The sequence below is a fragment of the Neofelis nebulosa genome, chromosome 18, assembly GCF_028018385.1.
Source record: "Neofelis nebulosa isolate mNeoNeb1 chromosome 18, mNeoNeb1.pri, whole genome shotgun sequence".
Taxonomy (NCBI): domain Eukaryota; kingdom Metazoa; phylum Chordata; class Mammalia; order Carnivora; family Felidae; genus Neofelis; species Neofelis nebulosa.
The window spans coordinates 42,279,746-42,305,852 of record NC_080799.1 but is presented as its reverse complement, the minus strand read 5'-3'; the positions used below and the strand labels follow the sequence as shown (position 1 = coordinate 42,305,852).

At 55.9% G+C, this 26,107-nt stretch overlaps 2 protein-coding genes across 10 annotated transcripts; one reads left to right on the top strand and one right to left on the bottom strand.

Annotated features, from left to right (window-relative positions):
* The first annotated feature begins 1,278 nt into the window (after positions 1 to 1,278).
* On the top strand, positions 1,279 to 2,733 carry LOC131501285 (uncharacterized). The gene is made up of 2 exons (XM_058711172.1): positions 1,279 to 1,990; positions 2,419 to 2,733. The coding sequence occupies exons 1-2, from the start codon at positions 1,312 to 1,314 to the stop codon at positions 2,460 to 2,462; spliced, it is 723 nt and encodes a 240-aa protein (XP_058567155.1). The 5' UTR covers positions 1,279 to 1,311; the 3' UTR covers positions 2,463 to 2,733.
* Positions 2,734 to 2,804: 71 nt separating this feature from the next.
* Positions 2,805 to 25,037, bottom strand: SLX4 (SLX4 structure-specific endonuclease subunit). Of its 9 annotated transcripts, XM_058711160.1 has the most exons (17): positions 24,532 to 24,685; positions 23,963 to 24,269; positions 23,158 to 23,240; positions 22,337 to 23,040; positions 20,465 to 20,689; positions 18,109 to 18,298; positions 17,013 to 17,225; positions 14,600 to 14,808; positions 14,189 to 14,505; positions 13,407 to 13,647; positions 12,846 to 12,934; positions 11,804 to 11,950; positions 10,810 to 10,979; positions 7,681 to 9,875; positions 5,425 to 5,524; positions 4,557 to 4,877; positions 2,805 to 3,837 (listed from the first exon to the last, which is right to left on the bottom strand). In XM_058711160.1, the coding sequence occupies exons 4-17, from the start codon at positions 22,677 to 22,679 to the stop codon at positions 3,369 to 3,371; spliced, it is 5,229 nt and encodes a 1,742-aa protein (XP_058567143.1). In that variant the 5' UTR covers positions 22,680 to 23,040; positions 23,158 to 23,240; positions 23,963 to 24,269; positions 24,532 to 24,685; the 3' UTR covers positions 2,805 to 3,368. The 9 variants fall into 9 exon arrangements, with proteins under 9 accessions (XP_058567143.1, XP_058567142.1, XP_058567146.1 ...); XM_058711159.1 differs by lacking the exon at positions 23,963 to 24,269 and having other exon boundaries at positions 24,515 to 24,685; XM_058711163.1 differs by lacking the exon at positions 23,158 to 23,240.
* Positions 25,038 to 26,107: the final 1,070 nt, after the last annotated feature.

Below are 26,107 nucleotides of genomic sequence, written 5' to 3'. Positions count from 1 at the left end.
GGAAGGGACTCACCACGAGCGGGCCTCTGCTTTTTGCGGGGTGGGAGGGAAACCAGGCTAGCTGCGGGGACATTCGGTGACCTGCCCAAGGCCACACAGCAGGGAGCTGGCTTCTCCGTCTGGAACGGAGTCCTCTCGCTCGGGCTGGCGCACTCTGATCCGGCTGTGGCCCTCGTTGGCCTGTTTGGCCCCCCTTGCTTCCTTCTAACGCCCAGCAGGCCCCTGCAACCCAGCTGTACCCCGCGATGTGGTCCCAAAGGAGGTGAGCCGCGCCCTGAGACAGCAGAGTGGGGCAGTTCCCCGGGGCGCCTGCAGGTGGGCTGCAGTGGCCAAGAAGGGACGAGGGGGCAGGACGTGCCCAGAGTGAACAACAGGAGAAACGCTACAGCAGGGGACAAGTGCAGGACAGCCTCCAGTGTCAGGGAGCAGGTCACTGTGGGCCCGTGGAGAGAAGCAGGTGGCCAGGTGGGAGCCGAGTGACCTGCGCCTCAAGGTTTCCTAAGCACACCAACCAGGAGCCGTGAGTGGTTGTAGAGCAGGAGGGTGGCGGGTTTAGATGGCGCGACTTGAGGGTGAGGGGAGGTGGGAGGGGATGTGTGCTCACAGCAGCCTGTTCTCGAGAGCTGTGTGGGGGTGGGGAGGGGAAGAGAGGGGACTGAGGTGGCAGGACAGAAGTGCTCCGTGCGGTGACATCTTTCTGTGCCCCTCCCGCCCTCCCCTGCGCCAGTGCCTTCGGGGCCCCCGGCAACTTGCCAGGCGCTGGGGGAGACGCACAGGTTTTCCCTCGAGAAGCCTGCTGAGGCTCCGGGCCCGCAGAACGCAGACCGGAGGCTGTAGGCCGGCCACAAGGTGCAGTGGAGGCGTCTGAAACCAGGCCGCCCACAGGATGCTGGAAGCCACAGGGGCTTGGTGGGTATCCGTCATGTGAAAGACACCAAGAGGCCTGCTCTGCTCCCCCCTCCACAGCTCAGGGAAGGTGGTTCCCGAGCACAGGAGGAAATAGCCTCCACCCTGGGGGTCTCGGGGCACTGTCCCCCCGGGACTCTCCCCCACCTCCAACGGACCGCCCATGACACGCAGGAGGCCTTCCTCTCGACTCTCCTGGGCGTTTGTATGTTTGCGGCGGGGTCTCACTCTGGCGCTTGCTGTCCACCCGGAACTGGGAAAGCCAGACGGGCAGCGGCCTCAGTCCTTCCCAACTCAGACAGCCCGAGGCTTCCTGCCTGCGGGAGCAGGGGCCTCTGGCGGGGGTGGGGTGTTGTACAGGCCCCTGGGGGCCTCGTGGCTCCCCTTTGATTGCCTGCAGTGACCATGCCCAGGCCAGGCCCGCCACAGGACACGGGACAAGGCCTGGGAGGTCTCGACACAGCACAAACAAAGTGGGGGTGTCGCCTGGTTTTCCACTGCTCCGGGGCTCGGCACGCTCTCATCTGTGCTAACTGTCCATCACGAGGCAGGGCAGAGCTTCTGGAACATCTGCCTGCTGTGCAGCAGGAGGCCCACTGCCGGCCCTGCTCTGCCAGCCCCGCCACGGGTGCTGGGATAAGGCAGCTCCTCCACACCGTTTTCCTTCTCAACCAGTTAGCTGGGCCTGATTGTCCCGTTCCCCAGCCAGGTGTGACCTGTCCGGAAAGCTCAGGGCTCTCCTCCCGGAGGCTGCCAGTCCTCTGCTTGTGGCTGGTCCCTCACTGCCACGAGAGTGCACGGGCTCAGGCTCGGGGCTCAAGCCCTTGCTGGGCCCACTGCCGACCCCTGGGGCCCCCCGGGGCCCGCGGTGAAGACCTGACCTGGCCAAGGCCTCCTACCACCGGCGCTCCCTTCCCCCCATCCCTCTCCTGGCCCAAGCCTTTTTCCGTTTCAACCCCTCCTGCAGCTGGTGACGTCCTGGGCTGCGTTCTGAGGACTGAGGGCTCCCAGGCCTGTCCCGGGGCAGCGCATCCGAAGCTGCTCATCCCAGTCCAGGGTCTCCAGCAGGAGCCGGTGAAGCCGGGTAAGGGCTCTGAGTCGCCTCCCGCTTCCCAAACTCCACCTCCCTTCCCTCACACAGTCCCTACTAGGGCAGGAGAGCAAGCCTTTGGTGTAAGAAACACATGGTACCTTCGAAACCAGGCCAGACTCGTCTCCAGTCTCAACTGCCGTTAGCCGTGATCTGAGCCCTGGCAGCCTGCTCTGCCCTCTAACCCCTGCCCGGCCCTCTTCCCCAGGGCACAAACCAGGACACACAGTACGTGTTCAGGAAGCCCCTCTGACCTCCCTGAATGCCGCATGCACCTGAGGCCCAGCTCACAATGCCCCTCTTCCAGGAGGCTATCGCTGGGGGCCACCTGAGCAATGACCGAGCTCAGGACAGGCCAGGGTCTGGCTGATGACTAGACCTAGTCTGGTGACTGATGGCTTGTTTCTGACCTCTCTCCACAGGGCCCAGCGCAGAGGCCAGGGCAGGCTTTGCAAACTCATCGTAGTAAAATGCAGATTCTGACTTGGTGGGTCTGGATAGGCCCAAGCCTGCATCTGTAACAACCCCCCCCCCCCCACCCCGAGGTGACACTGCTGGGCCCCGGGCCTCACTTTGAGCATCGAGGGCTGGAGCTCATTGCTTGGTAGGGGCTTAGTGGGGGTCTACGGACTCACAGTCATGGATGAACGAATGCACACACCTCTTACCTAAGAACCAAAGAGCAATGAGCCAGCAGGCCTGGGTCACCCCTCGCAATGAAGGACCGTCACAGAGACCTGCAGACGTGGGTGTAGGGGCAGCTGCCAGCCAGCTTCCCTCATCCTTCTAGAGTGTAGTATCTGGAAACTTTTTATACAGCCTTTTTGTTTTTATTGCACATCATATAAAATGGACTGCACCGTATTTAAAACAGACAAGGCATTCACACGGATGTAGAGACCCAGACCTTTCCTCTTTTCTGGCCCTCGCCCATACTCCACACGGCTCCTGAGGCTGGAGATAGCTTCCCCCACATACCCGGCAAAGCCGAGCCCGCCCGCACTGCCCAGTTTGGAGACTGCTGGTGACGATGACAGGTATCTAGGCGGGATGGGTGGGCCAGCAGAGCACCTAACATGTGGCAGTGACAGGCTTGTGGGCACCTGGTCTGCTGGTGGAGGCTGGGATTATGGCCAAGTGTCAAGAAGGAAGGCAGGGCAAGGGCAAGCTGGCCCTGGATGTCCACCTCAGGACGAGGATACCCTGTACCCGGAAGACCTCGTCCTGGCTAGCTGGCGGCCACCCACGGCGGGGTCACAGGGAGACAAAGGGAGACAAACCATGGGCACTGACAAGAGGAAGGGGCTGGGGCCCTGAGGCCCGTGGAAACGGAGTTGGGGAAAGCCGACCCAACTCGGTGCCATCGTCACTTTCACGGGGGGTTGATGTGGTCCCCAGGCCCCGAAACGCCCGTGGAGGCCTGGCTCGCCGAGGGGGGCTGCAGACGCTCACAGGCTGCGGACGGCCGCGGGTGGGGAGGGGCGGACCGGCCCGCGGCCCTGCCCCGCTTCTTCTTGCCCACGGGCTGCCGCCTCTTCCTCTGGAGCTTCTCCTTCCGGGCCGCAGAGGTGGTGAAGGTGATACAGTGGGCATCCAGGAAATCCAGCAGCTTCCCCAGGGCCATGCGGATGCCATGCTGCTTCAGCTCGGCCTGCAGCTCGGCCAACTCAAAGGGCTGATAGAGCAGGACCTTGCGGTAGAGGGCCGGCCGGGAGCGGATGTAGCGCCTCACCGCCTCCTCCGTGGCTGCCGCCTGGACGGCCGTCTGTGATGCACTTATCTCCTCTTGACCCTCTTCATCCCCTGCAGACTCAAAGGCCACTCCAAACTCACAGGAAGAACTGCAGAGAACCAGACAAAAAACATTTTGTGACCCTCCTCTCCAGCACCCCGAGACCAGGAGTCTCTTTGAGGGAAAGAGCGTTTCTGTGTCCCCTGCAGAGCCCAACACGTGGCACGGATGACCTCCCAGGGTGGCAGGAAGCTCCAGGCCGCTGCAATCCTGTCATTCTTGCTGCGGCGGGGGCAGGATCCTACCCTCTGCCAGAATCTACTGCCGGCAGCAACAGGTGCTACCGGGAAGGCCAGCCCCGCCCCCTCATGAGAGTATCCTGAGGGCAAGGATACGGGAGCCCCAGAGGTCTGCTCAGGAGGCTCACAGGGAGGGGCGCCTGGGTGGCTCAGTCGGTTAAGCGGCCAACTTCGGCTCAGGTCATGATCTCACGGTCCGTGAGTTCGAGCCCCGCGTCAGGCTCTGTGCTGACAGCTCAGAGCCTGGAGCCTGTTTCAGATTCTGTGTCTCCCTCTCTCTGACCCTCCCCCGTTCATGCTCTGTCTCTCTCTGTCTCAAAAATAAACGTTAAAAAAAAAAAAATTAAAAAAAAAAAAAAAAAAGGCTCACAGGGGACTGCCCGTAACCCCAGCTGGGTTTCCTACAGTTCAAATGCAGAAGGCAGCTGGGCTTTCTCAACATCGGCATTAGGCCTTGCTTCCGCCAACTCACGGACCCACTGGCTGGAGGACTTATGAAGCCACTCGCCCTGTCCTTCGGTCCCGTTACCTTTGTGAGTTAAAGGAGCCGTCACTGCTGTCCACGGAGGAGGCCACTGATTCCTGGGAGGCTGGGAGCTGGGCGTCACCATCAGGGCCTGGAGGCTCCTCCCTGCTCATTGGAGGGAGGCTTCCACCAGGAGGATTCTCTTGATGGGAGGAGCCCTTGGACGGCTTGCTGGCTTGGGTCTGGCTGTGAGGCGCCTCCAGGAGCACCCGTGACGACTGGCTCTCATTCTCGGAGTCTGACTCCAGAGTCTGGTGAGTGTACTGGAATATCTCCTTCAGTTTCAGGACCATCTGGCGTTTGGGTAGAGGGCGGACGCCAAACCTGAATGGGGAAACAGGTGAACTTCAGCAAAGAGCAAACAGTTATCAACAAATTAAATTCATGGCGTCGTGTAACTGAAATCTTAAATGCCTGACTTTTGTGAGCATTCAGAGATGTCTACTCTGCAGGCCAACTGAGCTTACATTGAAGAATATTCCAGAAGGGCCATTCCCAGGTTCTGAGCGATGGTGGTAGTGAGAACACCTTCTGTGCCCAAGGTGAGGAGCAGCATTGATGGGGATGTGATAGTTTTGATGTTCTTTTAAAAAATCAGATCTCCTTATTCAGACTGTTAAGGCAAGTGTCCCATTTCCATCCACATGGCTCATGGAGACCTGTCACCCGATGGGTCACCTGACGGAGTCTCCTCTCTTAGCTTCTCCGGGAACAGTGTGCGGAGAGCCAGACGTCACACACTCTCCCACCCCCAGCGGCTCCTGCTACCAGAGCCCCACAGCAGGACCTTCATCTCCGGCCTCACTAAAGCCTGGATGCTCACAGGAGGGAGTGGACCACTCAGGAGCAAGTTTTCAAGAACAACACCAACCTATCCAGTTCTTTCTTCAGTACCGGGGTCTCCATGATGGAATACCTTGGCATTGGGGTTATGGGCACTTTCGGGGGCAAGTTCTTCCAATGAGCACCTTCTAGGTAGAACAAAAGAAACACGTATCAGCACAAGGGACCTGGATTTACCTCTTTTGAGTTCAGTAGGATCACCGAGAGAAATCCTGCCTTCGAAGGAAGCCTAGCCACCGTTGTGCACGAGAGCAGTACGTTCACCCCTTCATCGTTTGAGTCTAGAATTGTGTCTTTTCGGAAAGCATCGCACGGCACGTGATGAGGGCCACAGCCCTTGTGCGATGCCGATGCTGCGGGAACAGGGAGGAAGGCAGATTCATGGCTGCCAGGGGCTGGGGTGAAGGGGCAGCGGGAGTGGCTGCTGACGGGATGATGAAAATGTTCTGGGATTCGTGGTGATGCTTGCAGAACACTGTTAATGTACCAAAACCACCGAGGGGTATGGTTTCATTTTTGTTTCGTAGCTACTGTCTATCACCGTGCGCTGTTAGACCACTGGCTGTTCCCTGTGCTGTTTTATTCCCAGGACTTACTCATTTGTCCTGGGAATAAGGCCTGCACCTCCCACTCTCCCTCCCGTTTTACCCAGCCCCTCACAGTTGCAGAACATTGTTAACGTCCTAAAAACCACTGGATTGTACATCTTAAAGGGTAAACTTTATGGTGTGTAAATAACAGCTCAATAAAGCTGTTATTTTAGAAGAGAAGTCAGTATTTTAAAGACAAACGGGACAACTTAGGAATGTATTTGGTTCTTATCCTTTTTATGAGCTTGGAGTCCTTTGAGACTCCAATGAAAACAGGCTGTCTCCTGAAAAAAAGCACAAAAGTCTTTGTATAATTTGAGAAAGCCTGTCACCTCGTGGAAGCCCGCCTCAAGTTCAGACTGAGTCCCCCCCCCCCCCCCCCCCCAGGTCTTCTGATGTCTCCTGCAGTGGTTCTCACGGCACCACCTGGGAACTGGCTGGTTAGAGATGCAAATTCTTGGCCGAGCCCCAGACCTGTGGGGTGGGGCCTGGCCGTGTATGTGTTAAGACGTTCTCCAGGCACTTCTCAAGTCCATTCAATGCTGGGAGTGCTGGTCAAGGCCCAGATGGTCTCGGGTTTTAGGAGGAAATGAAACACCGGGTCGCACACAGACGCTCTGTCCGCAGGCTGCTTCCATGCTACCAGCCACTGCTTGGTGCAACCCTGCCCTTCCCGGCTCTCCCAGGGTCCGCCCGGCAGGGGACAGGGTGGGCGGCAACACCTCAGGGACTGGCACGGGGGACTCTGACTGAAATGAGCTGGGAAACGGCATCCCCCCACGGGGCTGGGGGCTGGTGGATGAGGAAGGACCTCCCCCACTTGCCCACCTCTTGTTTTTTTCAATGAGATGCAAATTCACATGTAATTTTAAAGTGAACGATCCAGAGGCACTTTGGACATTCCCAGTGCGGTGCCACCCCACCTCTATCTAGCTCCAAAGCATCTTTGTCACCCCGAAAAGGCAATTCCGTACCCAGCACGCTGCCCATTCTCTCTGCGCCCCCGCTCCCGGCAACTGCTCGTCTGCTCCTGTCCTAACAGAGGTGTCTCCTCTGGACGTGTCACAGAAATGGAATTACACAGCACGTGGTCTCCCGTGACTCCGGTCTCTCACCGAGCATCGTGTGTTCAAGGTTCATCCATGACGTACCAGGTCAGTACTTCTGTCCTTTCTGTGGCTGATGATACCCCACTGCGTGGATGGGACCGCACTGCCTTTACCCCTGCACATCAGCTAAGGGACGCCTGGGTTATTTCCCCGCTTTGGCTGCCGTGAACACTTGGGTACGAGGATCTGTTTCGGTCCTGACTGCACTTCCACTGAGCGTGCTCACAGGAGTGGAGCTGCGGGCTCGGCACGGCAGCTCTGTCTCACCTCGGGAGGAACCACGCTTGGCCGATTCTGAGGTGCACCTGAGGTGTTCGTGTCGGCCTTCAGAAGTGCTGGCTCAGTAGTCCCGAGCAGGGTCCAAAGACAGCAATTTTCACCCGAGCCCAGGGGAGCCACAGGACCCAGGCAAGGATACGAACTGGCTAAGGGGTACTCTGGAAGCAAGCCCGCTGTCCCTGAGCCGGGAGGCGGAAGGGAGGGCTCAGACGGCCCTGCGCTGTCTTCACCGTCCCCTCCAGCCCCTTAGTGTAAAACAGTGTAAGAGACAACTACCCCCACCCCCCAGCCCGCCCCGCTACTCACTTGGTGTCTCTGACCCTTCTGATTTGTGAGCTTCATCAGCACTCGGCGTCTGGGCCGCAGGAAGGAGCTCTGGAGACGTCTGTTCTTTTTCATCCCAGTGGTCCCACAGAGCGGAGTTCAGAAAGCTCTGCCTGCTGCTCCCAGGCGAGCCGGCCCGAGGGGACTTCTCTGGAGCCTTTCTTTGGCCGGCAAGGCTTCCTCGGATGGGGGTGGTGCCCGAGAGGGCCGGGGAGTGGCCGTAACCGCTGGGACTACTGGTGCTCAGGGGCCCCGTCAGCTCAAGATTCAAGTGGTCGATTGGAATCGGAGAGAGGGGCTCCATGTGCCAGTGGCAGTCGTCAAGAGGGATCGGAGGGTCGTTGTCCGGCAGGGGGCTGCTGTTGGCCACCTCCCGCTCGTCTTCGCTGTCCTCCACCTCCACCACCTCACTCGCGGTGGCCTGATTCAGCAGGCTGGGCCCGAGGGGCGAGTGCTTCCGGAGCCGCCCCGTGGAATCGGCGAGGCCCCCTGAGATGGGACAGGCCGCCAGAAGAGCAAAGTGCTGGACGCGCCCGGGGTGGGGACTGCATGGGCCCCTGCTGTCGGGGCTTCCTGCAATGATGGGGCCCAAGCGCGGTGGCGACATCTGGGGCCTGGCTATCGAACACGTATTTGCAGCTTCGGGTCTATCCCTGTTTTCTAGGGAGGCCCAGGGTTTGAACTGGGCCATGTGATCCACTAAAGCCCTGGACCTGAGGCCTGTTATTTGGGTCTGGGATGAAGAGTCACGGCTTCTGCTGGCCAGGGGGGTGGCGGGCACCAGCCATGAGGCGTCTGTGGTGCTGTCCTCCTCAGGGCCGCTCTCGGGGTCACAGAACAGCTGAGGGGTCCCTCTGCCCTCCCCTGAGCCCTGGCTCCCTGGCGGCCTCTCCTCCCCACACAGCAGTTCCGCCTCTCTTCGTGGTGGGCTTTGGAAAGAATCCTGATCTGCATCAACGTCGATGACGGAAAACAGCTCAGAAGACTTGGTGCTAACTTCTAGCACTTTCCTTTCTTCCAGGGGACCATTAAGAACTGACTTTGTTTTGGTTTGTTCCAGCTCCAGCTCTTCATCTGAGTCCAGTAAAAGGATAATCTCATCTTCTCTGTTCTTGCTGGATGGAGTATTCTGAGATCGGGAGCTCAAATGACCAGGTTTTGATTGGGTGAGGTCAATGGATGGAGATTTTTCTGGGGAGACCAGAGCCCCTTTATTTCTGCATTCCAACAAGGGACCACATTCTTTGCCTTTCTGAAGGCCTGGATCTTTGAGTAGCTTGCAGAGGCTCCTGCCCCTCCTCTGCTTGGATGGTGAGTCCTGGGAGGCTGCCCTAGAAGCTCCGCTGGGCGACTGGCCGGTGTGATGAGGGCGAGGGCAAGGGCGTGGCCGGCCAGGACTCCTGCCTTGAAGGAGCTTCGACAGGCACGGGCGCAATGGGGGTGCCTGCCGGTGGGCAGGGGTACAAGGACTCTCTGCCCCCTTTCTCGTGGCCGTGCCCTTGTCTTCCTGGAGCTCACTTGTTGTCTGCGACGGTTCAGGGCATCTTCTGGGAGTCGATGAAAAGGGCTGTTCAGCGGGAGCAGCAGCCGAGCACCAAAACACATCTTCCTTTCTCCCTGTCCGGCCGCCCCGAGAAGGGCAAGAGGAGCCGGGACGCCCCAGTGCTTCCTCTGGGGACCCTGCTGTCTCTACATCTGCACCATGGCCCTTGAGTCGCAGGGGCGTGGACGGTCCCACGCTCTTCCATTTGACTGGGGCCTCATCTCTTCTCTGGTCACACAGTTCCATCTCTTCTGCATTTTCCGGCTGTTCGTGAACCTGAACACTTAATGAGATTTGTGCAGACAAGGGACCATCCTCCCCGAACCGGTCCGTTTCTTCCTTGACCTCTGGAGTGCTTTCCCCCCGGAGCAGCTTGCGCTGAGTGGCTGCAAATTCATAAATCTCTTCCATTTCTGCCTCATCCACTTTTTCTCTGTCTTCTTCACAGCCCTCGGATTTCAATGAAGCCTCTGCTTCTTCCTCTTCCTTTATCCACATGGACCTCAAGAGTTCTTGGAAGTTCTCCGCCCGGCTTTCACAGTCCTCGTCTTCCTTCTCCTTCCGTGGACTGTCCTCTGAACCCATCACATCGCGCTCTTGTTCGCACAGAAGAACAAGCTCGCTAACGCCGAACCTGCGACGGGAAACGCCACGCATCACTACCCCACAGAGGCAGCAGCAGGTGCCCCGGCACAGGTGAGGGTCATGGGGAGGACAGCCGTTGACTCAGTCCTGGCCTCTTCCCTGCTCTATTCCAGACGGCGCCCATGCTCACACCCAGCAGCCCCCACCCCACACACACCACTCAGCTCTAGAAGGAACTCAGGGACTTTAAGGAAGGGATCTTGGACTCCGCTGCGCAAACAGGAAGGTGCCTCGGGCCGAGCTGGAGGACAGCAGCTGGTGGTGCGGCCCGGCTGGAGCTGTCCTGAGAGGCACCCGGAGCTCTGGACCGATGCAAACCAAAGACAGCGAACCCGTCACAGGTCAGCTGGGGCGATGGGGGCACCACCTGCCGTGTCCCTGAACACTCTGTGGTCTGACTGGCACACTCAGAACCCCAGGGGCAGGCTGGTCCTCTCCCAAGGACGCACCCGAGGGCTGACACGGCCTCGGATGGACACGGTTCCCCTCGTTTTGTGGAGCTGCAAGCCGCCCCTCCCGGCTGCTGCGTGGACTAGGTGCGAGCCCGCGGGAGTTAAACTACGCATCCTAGCTGCTTCTGTTTTCTGGGACCTGGGAAAGGACGGCCACCCCTAGGCTTTCGTGGTGGAATGGCCAAGGAGTAGCAGGGCTTTGGGGCAGCTGAGGACCACCCCCATCACACCCAGGGAGCTCCAAGCCACATGACTCGACAGAGGTCGTCCACCACCAGCGCTGGGCTCTCCCGCGAGCGCCCGCTCTGGCCAGACTTCCGGTCAGTACATCCCAGGTGAGGTCACCACTGAGCATAGACCTGGGGTTAACACGGAGAGGGCGCAGCCCTGGCCCTCCTGTGACCCGTCAACCTGCTACTCCTTGGCAGTGAGCGTCAGACGCCGTGAGGTAAACGGGAAGAACGATCGGACCTGCGGGCCAGAGCGCTCAGGCCGGGCGCCAGCCGGGGAGGCACGCCGGGGTCCGCGGTGTAGAGATAGTGCAGGAGCGCACGGGCAGCCTCGGCGCTCACGCCACCCAGCAGCGCGCGCTGGCTCTTCACGCCGCCGTCCTCCACAGCGAAGAAGCCTTCGCTGTTCACCTGAAAACGAAGGAGAATACAGGAGGTTTACCGACCTCACGAGTCTGACTCGGGGGCCACACAGAGGGGGCCCCTCCTCCACACAGCCTTTCCCTGGCGCCAGCGTCAGCCAGTGTCGCGCCGGTCTGCCCCGCAGGCTCTGCGGTCAGGCCATAGGACTTCGCCGTTGATAAAAGCAGACCATGATGGGTGTTTAAGCGCCCGGTCGCTTCCCTCTCGACAGACACATCAGAGGCACTAGAACCTTCTGGGAGAGGCCGACAGTAGCTTCCTGGATCCTGCGACACAACGTTCAAGTCAAATGAGTGTCGGTGAGGGTCGGTGCAGAAACGTCTGTCGGCAGCTCAACCTTCAAGAGGTCGAGGATGACTTTATAATTACACAGAGGAAAAGGAAAAAATTCTGGGGAAAAGTGGATTTTTATTCAGTGAATCAAGAAATCTGATGTTTCCCAATCCTCAGTTCATTTCCTCATACTGCTTCCTAACCTCAAAAAGGTCTCCTCCGTAAAGTGTAACTGAGAGGACGGAGAGACGGGTGAGAGCGTGGGCAGGGAGGAGGGGTGCGGAGGGGAGGGAAGGGGGTGGGAAGACAGAGGGAGAGCCTGGACAGAGTGGAAGGGAGCATAAGAGAGCACCCAGAATGGGAGGGGTGGGGGAGAGGAGGGAGGAGGGGGCGGGGGGAGGAGGCGGAGGGGGGCTGGGAAGAGGGGAGGGGGAGGAGTGGAGAAGGAGAGAAAGGAAGGAGGGGAGGGGGGGAGGGAGGAGGGGAGGGGCAGGAGAGGAAGGGGGGAAGGGAGAAGGGGGGAGAGGGGACGTACTCACATACTGCATGAGAAGGGGGCAGCGGGCGTAAAGCACGAACTTGTGGGCGTAAAGCACCTCCCCGCTGTCTGTCTGAAGCTGGATGTCGCTCAGCTGTGGGTTATTGACCATGGCTCTGAAGTCAGCCAGCAGCAAACTGAGGGTGAGCTGGAAGGAGGGGGAGCAGACGGGGCTAACAGCACGTTCCCCAACTTTAGGGGTGCCTTGAGCTCCTGTCCACAAGGCTCGCACGCCGGGTTCCCCCTGTTACCACCCTGAGGCTCTCAACAATATGGGACGGCACGCTAGCTTCTTGCTCAAGTTCTCCATTACCCGGAATCCCCTGGCCCACAATGCGGGGGACGAGCAAGTGGAGGCATGACGGCTGCAAGAGAGCTGCAGATGAGGCATTAGCCGCGGCCGAGCAGGGTGAGCAGGGTGCACGTTGGGCTAAGTGCTTCATAAACACCGTGTGTGGCCCGATGTGACAGGCAAGGATCCTGAGCCCTCGCCATTCAGGTACCGGGCTGACGGGAGCTCCGAGTCCCTTCTCCGACCCCGTGCCACGGTCTTCAGGTAGACCGTGGTGTGAAGGGTTTGGCTGATACCGATATACTAACAGGATGACATCCTCTCTAAGGAAAACCCAGCTTCCAACCCAGCGTCACCAACAGGGAACGTGAACCATTATCCGGAGGCCAGCCTGGGACCTGATGTCAGAGGGGCACAGTAGATGCTGAACAAATGAATGAAAGTTCAGGGAACGAAGCCTCTCACAGAGCAGCGGTGATCCCTGTGGGCTCTCAGGACAGAGCAGGCTCCCGGGGCTTGGCTACTGTGGTACCCTAGAGTGCAGTGACGATAGGGACAGAAGCCTCATGGCAGAACCCTAGAGGGGACAGGAGACTCCTGTGGTCTCTTGCCTGGCTTAGCTCAAAGGCCAATGAGGGTCCAGTGCACTTGTGGAAAGGTCTGGAGACAGTGAGCTGACTCAGTGGCCAGGACCACAGGGTTGGGAGCAGGGCCAGGCTGCCCGGCCCGCAGGGAGAAGCCCGGTCCTTACCGAAGTTTGGCGGCCCCTCTCCAGGTGCTCTTCCTGGGGTGGCGGGATAAACCCAGTCAGTGGAAGGCCAGTGGGTGACAAATCCATCCCTGAGAGAAGAATTCACAGGTTAAAAGAACATCACGTCTGGCAACGTCAATCTCCAGGCATCACCTGTCAGCCGGCTGACCCCAGAGGCACCCTGCAGGTACTTGTCACCCGAGGGCTTCTTCACTGAAGTGAACCACCTACTGATAGGTTTTACCCCCTCACCCAGAGACACAAGCAGCCTGCAGGTCTCTTGCTCTGGGAAAAGGGCTGTGTTCTGGGTTAAAGTTTAAGGTAATTGTGACAGACTCACCAACACGACATTCATCTGAGAAAAAAGGAAAGCACTTACAGAGACCGCATTCTCCCCACCTTATGGGGACAAGCCAGAGACCCCCAGGTCTGAGCGGCTATCACCATGTCACAAGGACTAGCCAGTGACGCTGCAGCCATGGCCGGGGCAGGGGGGTGGGTGGGGGGGGTGGGGGGGTGGGGAGGGTGGGTCTGGCCCCGGTGTCCCATCCGGTGTCTCACCTGCAACCCCTCCCGGGCTGGCTGGTCCCCCACTGCAGGGCCATGGGCTGGCATTCATCCCCTCTCCCGCCAGGTCCACAAGGTCCTGCAGGGCCTGGTGCTCCCTCTGGCTGGCGGAGGGGCCCGGGCTCCTGGGGCCGTGGCCTGCAGGGTGGGCACTGGGGACACCAGGTGGTGTCTGCACTCCCAGCTCTGGCTGGTCAGGCAGCCCTGGGAGGAGCATGGGCTCCTGTGTAAGAGCCTGAAAGAAGTCAGAAAGCCGAGTGACCAAATGGCTACTGCAGAAGCCGCCACGCAGAGGATCCCTGAGAGTGCCAGCCACAGCCCAGAGCAACCCTGTGAAGCTTTTCTCCCTCACCATCTATCAACGGACTTCTCTCAGTGAAGGCCATGCCTGCTGCATCTGTGTCTGCGGAAGGTTCCTGAAGGCCCTGTCCTCCTAACGTCATCTAAATGGCCTCAAGCTTAGTGACTCTAGGCAAACCTGCATCAGGCTGGTTCCTGGGCCCCACCATACGTGGGTTATACCAGCCCCCCCCCGGGGGTGGGGTCCTGGACTGCATTTCAGTCACACTCTCCGGGGACAGGATACATGTGGGAAACTGACCAGTTCTTCCCAGGAGAGCCATCAGTTCCTACACACAGAAACATGCTACAGTCAACGCCCCTCAACTTCCTACCCTTCCTTCCTTTTCAGACTTTCTGTTGATGACCAGTGCTGCATTCCTGGAGCTGCTGGCCTCTCCCCAGAGCCCCCCGTATGCCCAGAGGGGAGGGCGCACCTTTGCAGGCCGCTGGGGCACCATGGGAGGGACCAGGCTTGCCGTGTAGAAGGCTTCCAGGGCCCAGGCTCCAGTCAGGGCGCTGCCTTCCCACAGAAAGTTCTGCTTCCCTCCAGGTGGCCGCAGACACCGACCGGCCTTTCCCAGCTCTTCCTTTAGAATCCTGCTCGTGGGAAGCGGCGGCGTGCTGGACAGCTCCACCTCCTCGGCAAAGAGCTGGGCCACCCGATCCGCCGTCAGCCTCCCCGTGGTCTCCGGGTCCTGGACTAACAACGGGGGAGGGGAAATAGGCGCCTTCCTCTTGCGGCTCTTCTTTTCTGGAGGTAAACAGAAGCAAAGGGTCACGAGGCCCAGCCGCAGTCACCTCCGGCCAGCAGCGTGGAGAGCCTCCCCCCGCAAGGGTGCGCCTACCTGCTCCCAGTCTTATCCTCTCAGAAAAGGCATTTCCCAGTCTGAGCGCCGCTGGTACAGCCTCCTGCTCCATCTCAGACCGGGACAAGGCCATGGCCACCAGCAAGTCCTCGGACGGCGCCTCGGGCTTGGTGACCCTCCGCTTCCTCTGCAGCTCCTTCTGGTTGGTGGCTCCCCTCCGCTTCAGACCTCCGGCGTGATGGCTGAAGCTTAAAAGACAGACAAACAGGGGCGCCTGGGTGGCGCAGTCGGTTAAGCGTCCGACTTCAGCCAGGTCACGATCTCGCGGTCCGTGAGTTCGAGCCCCGCGTCAGGCTCTGGGCTGATGGCTCGGAGCCTGGAGCCTGTTTCCGATTCTGTGTCTCCCTCTCTCTCTGCCCCTCCCCCGTTCATGCTCTGTCTCTCTCTGTCCCAAAAATAAATAAAAAACGTTGAAAAAAAAAAAAAAATTAAAAAAAAAAAAAAAAAAAAACCAGACAAACAGGTTAGTGAGGCCAGAAGTGTGAGCGCTTCCTCTTCTGAGGCGGTCCCCGCTGGACCAGAGAGGCCTGGACCCCTTCTACTCTCTGGTCAGGAGAGAAAAGGGATAAATGTGAACTCATCACACAGAGGCGTCAATTGCTCTGGGCATTCGCTGTACTCATCCCGTTGCCTTGTGTAAGCTCAAGTGATTCTGGGCCACGTTTGCTGCGGCCCGGAGAGCAGAGGCTCTGGGACCTTCCATGTGATGCTACCCAGCTGAGTTCTTGGCAGACGTACAAAGCTGTAAATATTACCCGCACATGCTCCGTGTGGCCAGACCCTGCCAATGGAGCCCACATTCGACGGCTCTGAGTCAGCTTCCTGGATTCCACCAACTTCTGCCCAACCATACTTCAGATGCCCCTCAGGCAGTCCCTTGGCCACGCTGGCCACGAAAGGATCCCTTCCCCTCCTGCAGGGGCCCGTGGGCGGAGCCTCTGTCCGAGGTCTGAAGGAAAGGACTCCCAGCTTAGACCACCAACATGGTCAGCCAGCTTGGAGGAGATTTACTTAAAGGACTTTCTGGCTGGAGAACGCAGACTGCCTGGTGAATCCCAACAGGCCGAGTGAGAAATAAGAGGGCAACGGTGAGAGAGAGACCGGGAGCGCAAACCCAGCTGTGGGGCTGCTCTGGAAGGTACCTCTCGTCTTTCCAGAGAAGCTCATGCTCTCCCCTGGGCCAGGGATGGCTCAAGAATCTCAGATATCACTTTGGAAGATCTACACAAGCCCTAATATGGCTCAACTTCCTGGGAACCCCACATGATAACCACAGCCCCCCAGAGAGAAAGGGGCCATCCCAGTATCCACTACCCAGAGTTCCACACACACCAGGCTTGGCCTTAGGGCAGGTGAATCTCAAAGCCTCAGTGAGGGTGTCCATCGGCTGTCGTTTTCTACTTTAACAACCTTCTAGAAGGACCCACACACATCTTGTGTCTCTTCCTGGAAGTATTTAAAAAGCAGATATATTTCATCTGAGTAAGTAGTTGTCATCCAGTCCTATTGAAAGACAACAATGGCTTAGATAATATCTATGCTAGATCCTTAAAGCTTCCAATTCTGAGATGCTGCTGTTGATGTGCTACAATATAGACAGGCTCACCAGCTAAGAACTGACTTTTGCCAACCCCAGTCCCACCACTGGCCCAGCTCAGATGCCCATAACCTGTGTGCAAGACATCGGCCAGGACAAACAGAGCCATGTCCTTGGCCTTCCCTTTGCTCTTGACAGCTGTCAAAGGAAAGAAGTCCCAAACCTGCAGAAGTCCAGGGCCGGCACTAGATTGTTCCCTGTAATGCCGGCATCCACCGTGGCAGGGGCAAGGTGCAGGGGAGCTGAGCTGCCCACCTACCTGTGGTTTGCACACCAAGGACTTGTTTCTAGCTACGTGCAGGCCTCTTATTGTGACACTTATGCATTTAATTCATGCACATTAACAAAAAGGCCTGTGCTTCTGTCTTGCCAACTCTTTGAACGATGCTGAGTCCTTTAACGTTAATGGTGTGAGAATCGGACCGGGTGGAGGTGGAAACTGTGCCACAGCACACGGGACACAGACACGGGACAGCGGGCTACCGAATTCCTCAATGGCCCAGAGGGCACCGACCACAGGATGCCGAGAATGGAAAAAGCAGAAAGGCCCTCCAGGAAACCAGTCCAGCCAGTCCTTTGCGTAGACACACCCGTGTGGACCATCTCAAAGCCTTCGAGGACGCAGAATCTGTCTCCTCTCCATGCTAGTGGGCACTGTGCCTGATTTCCTTCTCAAATGTTTCATTTCCAGAATCTAGGGAGGGGTCTAGGGTTCCGTTGTTCTCTAACACTACAAAAGGCTTTAAAAAGAAAAAAAAGCGTTTCTGTGGTGTTCCTCCTTTTCATGTGACTCACCTTGATGCCAGTGTGCCACAGGCCCCCTCCGGCTGAACCGTCTGCAGCCGCACGGCCTGGAGCAGGAGCTGGGGGCCCACGTCCATGTTCACCGCGCACTGTTTCAGGTGACTGATCCTGCTCTTCGGGGTGAGAAACGGCCTCCCACAAATCGGGCATTCGGGGATCCGTGGTGTGGTGGGTGCCAGTGCCTTTTCAGCCTCATCCAAGCACCTGGAGGAAGACGGTGAACACAGAACGCTCTCCCTGGTAACGTGGATTGTAGCAGGCCTGCGTCCACGTCAGCACGGACATGCTGCGGGCCACAGCCAGCTCCCCCATGCGGCCTTCGCTCAGCCTCCGAACCCCTACATTTAGGGATCTGTTAGCAAAGCCGGCTGAAGAAGGCAAGGACAGGTTACACGGAGGCAATCCCGCTTCTAAGTATATACCCCAAAGAACTGAAAGCAAACATTCAAGCTAATACCCGAAACACACGCTCACAGCAGCTCTATTCGCAATATTCAAAAGGTAGAAACAACACATTCACCCGCCAGCGGAAGAATGGATGAGACATGGTCTATGCATACAATGGGGCATTCTTCAACCATAAAAAGGAACAGAATTCTGATCCGTGCTACAACCTGAATGAACCACAAAAACAATATGTTGAGTGAAGGAAGCCAGACACAAAAGGCTCCATCTTGTGTGATTCCCCTTACGTCCAGAACAGACAAATCCACAGAGACAGAAAGCGCATGAGCGGCTGCCAGGGGCTTGGGGTGGGCGTTGGTGGGGGTGGGGAGGGAGAGTGAGTGCTAATGGGTACAGGGTTTCTTTTTGGAGGAGTAAAAATCCTCTAAAATTGTGGTAATGGTTGCACAACTGTGGACATAATAAATAAAAGCCACTGAACAGTTCGTTTTAAAAGGATCAACTGTATAATACGGGAAAGGCATCTCGATAAAGCTATGTAAAAAAACAGCAAGGACAGGTTGATGCCAACACTGAGGTGCTATGGTCACGGTCAGGTGTCTCCGGATTCCCACCACAGATTCTGCTGGACCTGTCACACCCACGGGAGAGGTGACCACAGAGAGCGACAGGCCATTCCTACCGGTTCACATGCTGCTCCCTCCGTGTCACGTTCATGGCTGAGAGGTTCTTTTGACAGATCTGGCAGAAGAACAACCCTGTCTCCTCCAGGTTCTCATCAGGTAACGATGCTTGTTCCTGCCCAAACTCCTGCTGCAGGGCCAAGGCCACCGCCGCGTCACTCTCTGTGGCAGGGAGCCAGGGCCCCGACCCTGTGAAGAGGCACGAAGACCCGTGAGGACGAGCTCACCTGCATACCCCTGCACCGCCTGCCAGGCCTCACGGAGCACCCACAGCGGGTGGAGTGTGGAGAAAGCAGACCCGGCCCCGCCCTGTCCGGTGAGTGTGGATGTAAGCAGGGCCCCTGGAGCAGGAACTCCCCCAAGCGTGCAGAAGAACCCTGGGAAGCCTGTTAAAGCGCAGGTCTGCATCCCACAGGTCTAGGGGAGGCCTGAGATTCTGCATTTCTGACGGGTCAGGGCCACCGTCTGAGCAGCAGCGTCCTGGAGAACGAACGCGCCTTCCGTTTTCCCCATTTCTGCAAAAGTCTGCCTCCGGCGTTCCAGGCTTGCAAGGCTCCTATTCCAATAAATCTAGGTTTTCTCTTCAAAGTGCAGCCTTTCCTACTGCTAGGACCTTTTGTTTCCCATCCTAGAAAAAACAGGTCAAAGTGAAATAAATGCCTCTCTGTCTTCAAAGGTGAGTGTCCTTCTCAGCATCAGACCAAAGGACGGACGGACTGGTTCTGGTCTGGAGACGGCGCCCTCGGTGGCTGGGCCACGGCCGCGGCCCTCTGTCACATCTGAATTTGTTGGAGCAGACCGTTGGCACTCACAGGGAGGTGCTCGGAGAACTTGACACATCCTCAGTCCTTGAATATTCCTACAGTCTATCGCTCTTTCCACTAAAGCCAGAAACACATCACCCTTCATTTTGGTGCCCTATTTTTTTTTTTTTTTAAACAAAGAAATGGTTTCTGTCTCCTGAATACTGAGCATGACTGGCTTTGCTGTGAAGATCGATGGAAACACCGAGTCCCACGGAGGGCGGGTGCCGAGCTCGTGTTCTAGCTGAGCAACTCCCGTGCACCCTGTTGGTGCTGCGGGGACTGATGGCGCAGCAGCTGCCACATCGCTGCCTGTGTGGACCTCAGAGGTAGCCTGAGAATCCTCAGTACTCCCAAGGGGAGATCTGCACGTTGGTACCAAGAGACTCCATATTTATTAGCTGTAGGACCATCTATGCAGTCTCTTCCTATTTTTTTCCCTCGTGTGTCTTTTCACCAGGGAGGAGGGCTCCTGTTGTTTGCGGGATAAAGAATGGGACTGCTTCCTGGGGCACACCACCTGTAATGTTGTTGCCAAGCTATTTTAACCCTGAGCCACTCAGACCTCTAGTCTACTCATGTGTGATGCAACACAGGGCTTACAGGAAGTGGTTAAATGACACCGTGAGCAAATAAATCTAGAAAAGTGGGAAATTTTAAAACACAGTTGTCCTGCACTAATGAAAAAATCGTGAAGAAGACAAGAGGGCTATTCTAGAGTCTAGACTTTAAGACACTACTAAACTGTCGCAGAGGCAGTTTGTGGACATCTAGTTCTGACGGATCCTTATTCAGAAAAAAAAGAAACCAGCTATAAAACTGTCCCTGGGACAAGTGGGGACATTTTAATATGAAGCGGACACCAGGCAGAATTATGGAATTAGGTGTGGCAGCAACACTTTGATCACGTAGGAGATCGAGGGGTGAAACATCATGATGTCTGGAACTTCCTTTCTAATGGTATAGAAGAAACATGTACACTTAGAGACATACAAATAGATGGCAAAATGTTAATTGTTAAATACAGGTTGAGGGTATGGAGGTTCATTGTAATATGTATTTACTTTTGTGCGTGGGAAAAATCTTGTAATAAAAAGCCAAAATAGGGACAGCTGGGTGGCTTAGTCAGTTGAGCATCTGACTCTTGATTTTGGCTCAGGTCATGATCCCAGGGTCATGGGATCGAGCCCGGCATCAAGCTCTGTGCTGAGCCTAGAGCCTGTTTAAGATTCTCTGTCCCTCTCTCTCTGACCCTCTCCCCACTCACACTCTCTTTCTCTAAAAAACAACAAATAAAAATAAATAAAAAGAGGGAGAGGTATCTTGTCAAAGAAGGTGGGTGAGAAATGACCCAAGGGACCCTTCGTTCTCCGGCTAGCAACAATGAATGGCCAAGGTACAATCCCGGGCAGAGGGCCCGCCCCCACCAGAAACTCCTGGAATGCCAGCTCCTTCCCGCTCTGCCCTCCCCCCTCCCCCCCCCCCCCCCCCCCCCCCCGAGTTAAAACTTAGCCCCGAGCCCCGAGGGGAAGATGTAAAACTCCCATCATACCGTCCCCTGCCGTCATCTCCTCTTGAGGGCCCTTCGGGAGGTTTCCTTCGACGGCAGACTCCAGGGAGCACCGTTTGGAAGCGTGCTGCAGGCGCTCAGGATCTGCTCTCTTGAACTGCTGCATCCGCCGCAGGACGAGCTCGGCCGTGCGGGGTTTGCAGGGACTGGGCCCCATCGCAGTCAGATGGGAAGGAGGGGGCTGGGAGTCGCTGTCCCGAGCGTCCTCTGGCAAAGGAGGAAAACATGCACAGGCATGTGTTCTAGCTGGAGAAACGAAGCCTTCCACCAGATCCAGGTCAGACCCAAGTCTCAAGGGGCCCTCTACCAACTGGTCGAGTTTAACCCTCAAGTGTGAACAGGAGTGATTATTGGTGTCCTCCCCGTTGGGGGGAATATAAATAGACCTGTCATAAATATCTTTGATGGGAGGGGGAACAGGGAGTGACTGCTAATGAGCACGGGGTTTATTTCTGGACTGATGGAAACGTTCAAAAACTGCGGGGTTGTAATGACTACACAGCTCTGTGAGTACGCTAAAACCACTGGACTGTATGCTTGAAGAGTGTGCATTTTATAGAATGTGAATTCTTTCTCTAAAGCTGTTATTAAAGAAATATTAGGGGTGCCTGGGTGGCTCGGTCGGTCAAGCGTCCGACTTCGGCTCAGGTCACGATCTCGCGGTCCGTGAGTTCGAGCCCCGCGTCGGGCTCTGTGCTGACAGCTCAGAGCCTGGAGCCTGTTTCGGATTCTGTGTCTCCCTCTCTCTCTGCCACTCCCCTGTTCATGCTCTGTCTCTCTCTGTCTCAAAAATAAATAAACATTAAAAAAAAAAAAGAAATATTAAAGACAAACATTTTGATCTTCCTAGGTCATAAGTTCAGTAACCTGGCGTCCACAGATGGCCTCTGGTGGGGATCCATGAAGCCCTGCAGTTTTATGCCAGTTTCACAGGTGTGCACGGGGGCGCGGTTTTCTGGGGGAGTCACGCGTGGCTTTCGCTACACTCCCAAAGGGTGCAGGAGGGACCAACAACGTTTCGGTAACATCACTGATGCCTTACAACGGTCTCTGCCAGCTAAGTGTTTACCACCACTCCATTGAGAGATCATGCTGACCACACTAGGTAAAAAATATCACTTAAGATCAGGAAGTAAAGGTGAGAAATATTTAGAAACAGCACCCAGGAGCCCAAATATCTTATGCAAGGCTGGTTCTCAGCTCTGCTTGAAGAAGGCACGTGTAGCATGCCTTCTCCATGGTTCAGTACACCAAGGACAGCAGGGTAAGAAACCTGCTTCAAACAGACAGAGGAAAAAAAAAAAGAACAAAGGTGTTGGAGGAGAAAGGAAGGACCTGAAGATTCTCTTGGGGGTTTAAACCCATCTGGCAGCTTCCTACTGCCTTCTGAGCAGCCTAAACGAACTGGCTGGCCCCATTGCAACTTACCCACTCTGGAATAAATTCAAGAAAATGAGAAGCAGCATTATTTTCATGTTCATGTAACTTGTGTCAACTACATAATGTAAAGATTAATAGGAAACTCTGAAAGAGCAGAGGGCCACAAATATAATCATGTAGAAAGTTCACGAAGGGGTTATATTTGACCACTGTTTAAAACAGGAGTCAGCAAACTATGGTCCTCAGGCTGGCTGCCTGTTTTCGTTAATGACGTTTTGTTGGAACACAGCCCATTCATTTGCTTACACACTGTCTAGGGAGTTGAGAAGTTGCAACAGAGACCATGGCTGCAGAGCCAAAGTAATTTACTATCCGGCCCTTTGCAGGAAGTTTTCTGACTCCTGGTGTAAAACAGTACAGTCATCTCTGGTTTCCTCTCTGGAAACGTACGGCCTGTGGCTCTGGCCCAGTTACCTGTCTGGGTGTTCTGCACATTCTCCTGGAGCACAGCAGAGGCAGGCACACCTCCCCCTCCATTCTCTGGGGGAGCTGGTTTGCTCTCCTGCCACTTGGATGCCCCTTGCCTTCTAGTCCTCGGGGCCTGGCTGCCAGACCGAGTTTTCTTCTCCCTGGGGCCTTGAAGCGTTTTGCTCTTGGGAGCAGTTGGTTTGGTCCTTTTCGGTTTACTTGTCTCAGTGCTGTTTGAGGCCTTTTGTGTCTTCCTTTCCCCCGACACTTCCTTGGTGCCATTCTTTTGCACCCTTTGGAGAAAGGTGGCGCAGAGCTCCTTAAAATCATCGTCTGACTCATCCATCATCTGACCAACTTTAAGGCTCTCAAGTATTCTTCAGAGATTTGAGGTCTATCTGGGGACCCAAGAACAAGCCTAGCAGGGCCTCCTTCAGACCTGTAGCTCCATCACGGCTGCTCTCTACTTCTCACTAGGACAGCTGGAGAGTCTGCACAATTGAGCAAAAAGTCGCGCTTTCCCCCGCATAAGAATTTAAATGCCTTTCTTCACACAGAGTCTGCGTTAAGCAGCACATTTAAAGTTCACATCTGAGAGCTTTTGCTGTCCACCAGATGCCTCCAAGGTAGGATACATATGAACTTCATGCTCAGGCAATTCTCCAAGATCTCCATAGTGATAAAGCACATTGGTTCATTCAATGTCACATCTGTGGAAAACCAAAAGCATCTAAATGTAATTAGACAGACATTGCATTTTATGCCCTTCCTTCCAGGAAGGTACAAGAGGATGGAGAGTATGGACAAAGTCCTCAGAGTAACAGTACCCGTGTCAAATACTCAAGTACAGCCTGGTGAACACAAACTCATGGTCTTACAGGATATCACAGCACAACACGGGGGGAGGGATCTAGAAACCCATCAAAGAAAGACCATGAGCATCTTGAAAGAGTGTTGTTTTTACTGAAATCTGGGGAATGAATGAATCCCATGAAGGGCAGCTGCCGCAGAAACAAGATGATCGTCAAATGCAGAAAAACTATCCCTCAGGCCCTATCAACAGACAACTTAATGTGCAGGGGAGGGACAAGAGAAATGAAGAAAATACGAGCTACAACACTCAGGAAGAAACAAAAGACAAGAGTACGGGAGGCTCATTCATCACTGACATGAGCAATGTTTCCAAATCAAAAGAAGGCCACTTTTTTTCCACCCTCTCTCACCCAAGCAAGAGCACCCCAAACTTAACTCGAACGGTCACCACTGCAAAGGCTGAGCCTTATGGGTGTGATTATTTACACTGGCACAGTTTAGTGGGATTCAGAAGTCAAAACTGAATGACCCAGTAACAAAGTTTATTTCAAATACCATATTGCAACCTCCACTGTCCGAGTAATCCAATTAATCACCTATTTTTCTGGAGGTGAGCAGACACGGACACCTGTAATCTACTTTGCATGGCTGGCCCATTCTCATCTTCTGTGTCACCTCTTTAAAGAAGCTTCCCTTCACCCTTTATCCAAGTGGACCCTCTCCACTGCCATCATTTTCTGTCACCACACACTGTTTTCACAATCGCATTTATCACAAGTTACCATCGTTTGTAACAGGTAACATTTATCGAATGCTTACTGTATGCCAGGCACAGGTCTAATCGCTTTACGAGTCTAGCTCGTGTCATCCTTACAACAATCCTGTTGGGTAGACTGTATTGTCATCCCTTTACAGCAAGAGTCGGGCACAAGACTAAGGGACTGGCTTAAGTTCACACAGCCTTTGAAGTGGCAGGGCCGGGATCAACTCCAAGCAGCGTGGTTCCAGGGCATCAACTCCTACATTTTCATTCATTTACTTAGTATCTGTCCCCTACTCAGCTCAAATTTCAAGAGGGCACAGCCTCATCTATTTTATTTCGTATTCGCTTGGGCTGGTGAAGTACCTGAATTGTAAAAAAAAAAAAAAAAAAAAAAAAAAAAAAAAAAAATGCTCGACAATTATTTGCTGAATTAATTAAGTGCAAAGAGTTTGGTATCATGGGAGCGAAGAGAACGTGGTGGGAGAGAAGGCTGCAGGGAGAAGCCCCTGAACTGAGCCTGTCGGACGCGGGGAGCTAGAGCAAATCCCACCCTCCACACCCCGCTGAGTCTCCACATTGCCTTGGATACTAGCCCTAAGACGGCCCACCTCCTATACGTGCTCACTCAGTACTTGCTGAAGGAAGCGGCAAGTTTCCAGAGGGTCGGGACTTGGGTCTACTCCGCTTTGTACTCGCCGCTGCAGGAATGAATGGACAGTGCGGGGCGGACCCTCCCGCTGCCCCCGACCCGGTGACACCAGGGAAGCGGGCGGGGGACCCGGCCTGGAGAAGGGCTGTCAAGGGCTCGGGCGGCTGTTAAGCCAGACGGCGAATTCCGATCGTCCGACTGACGCCCGGGCCGCGACCCCGGGGTATCCGATCAGCCCACCCGTCCTCCCTTCAGGCTGCCCCAGGCCCTCCAACCAAGTGCGGCTCCTGCCTCTACACCGCGGGCGAGAAAGACTCTTCTCTCCCACCGAGAACGGCAAGGGCCCAAGGTGGCTGGACCTTCTCTCCCAACTGCAGACTCCCGGCCCTAGAGCCCGACTCCTCCTACCTCCGGCGCCGCCGAGGCACCTTCTCAACGGAGAATCTCGCGCCTACGCATGCGCCAAACGGCGCCCCCGGCGGAGGACTGCGTCTGCGCAGGCGCGGAACGGCCCGGGACGCTCTCTTCCCGTCGTCCTCCGCGGCCCGGGCGCGCAGCTGCGATAGTTTCCGGACGCCGCGAGGCGGTGCGCTGCTGAGGGTGGCTCTCGAGGCTCGCGTGGTCGCCTGCGTGCGTGGCACCTCGCAAAGGTTCTTAAGTGTTGAGGAAGAGTCAGGGTGGGTTTAGGGCACCGCTGCAGTATTTAGTTGAAGTTGGGGGTCTACCACGGTTGACACAGGAAATGTCTTCGGATTCAGGGTCGCAGGGCGCGCCGGCCCGCTGGGGCGGGAGAGCCCCCTGCTCGAAGTAGCGAGCGGGTGGAGGCCGGGAGGTGGTGGCCGCGTGAGGGAGCGCCGCTCACCCCTTTGGCCTGGTTGGTGCCAGAGATCGGGGGCCCGAAGATGTGCAGCCTGAAGATGTGAAGATGTTCAGCGCGTGCTGAAGTTGGAGGAGCGTATGTTTCGTGGTAGTGCTTGGAGCTCCAACCCGGCCTGGGTCCTCGGGAGACGTCCTCATGCACGTGAGGAAGGATGTGGCGAGGCAAGACTGGAGGCAGTGAGACCAATTAGGAGAATGTAATGTAGATGAGAAATGAGGGCGCCCGCATTGGGAGTTGGAGTGGAAAGAATGGAGAAATACTCAGAAGTTTGACTCGTTAAGATTTGTAGATTTCTAGCCTGAGCGTCTGAGTGGAATGTGGTTCCGTTTACCGAGGTTATGAACACGGGGGAAGGAGTAGCTTTGAAGGGAAGAGAATATTTAGTTGGGGTTTAGAGATATAACGTACATACCGTAAAAATCACCATTTTATTTACTTTTTTGAAAGTTTATTTGAGAGAGCGCGAGCGAGGGGGGAGGGGCAGACAGGAGAGAGAATCCCAAGCAGGCTGCGCTCTGTCTGGGGAGCCCCACACCGGGCTGTATCTCAGAAGCCGTGAGATTATGACCTGAACTAAAATCAAGAGTCAGACGCTTAACTGAGCCATACAGTTGTCCCCAAAATTCACCCTTTTAAATTGTACAATTCAGTGGTTTTTCACATACTCACAAG

Bases quoted from the DNA above. Each gene is read 5' to 3' on its own strand.
- SLX4 (XM_058711158.1), bottom strand. From the start codon at position 22,679: ATGATGGATGAGTCAGACGATGATTTTAAGGAGCTCTGCGCCACCTTT. The intron at 11,951-12,845 runs GTAAGGACCGGG...CCCTCCTTCCAG, and splicing joins AGAGGGGCCGCCAAACTTCG to CTCACCCTCAGTTTGCTGCT. The intron at 3,838-4,556 runs GTAACGGGACCG...GGTTCTCTGCAG, and splicing joins GGCTCCTTTAACTCACAAAG to TTCTTCCTGTGAGTTTGGAG.
- LOC131501285 (XM_058711172.1), top strand. From the start codon at position 1,312: ATGCCCAGGCCAGGCCCGCCACAGGACACGGGACAAGGCCTGGGAGGT. The intron at 1,991-2,418 runs GTAAGGGCTCTG...CTCTCTCCACAG, and splicing joins GCAGGAGCCGGTGAAGCCGG to GGCCCAGCGCAGAGGCCAGG.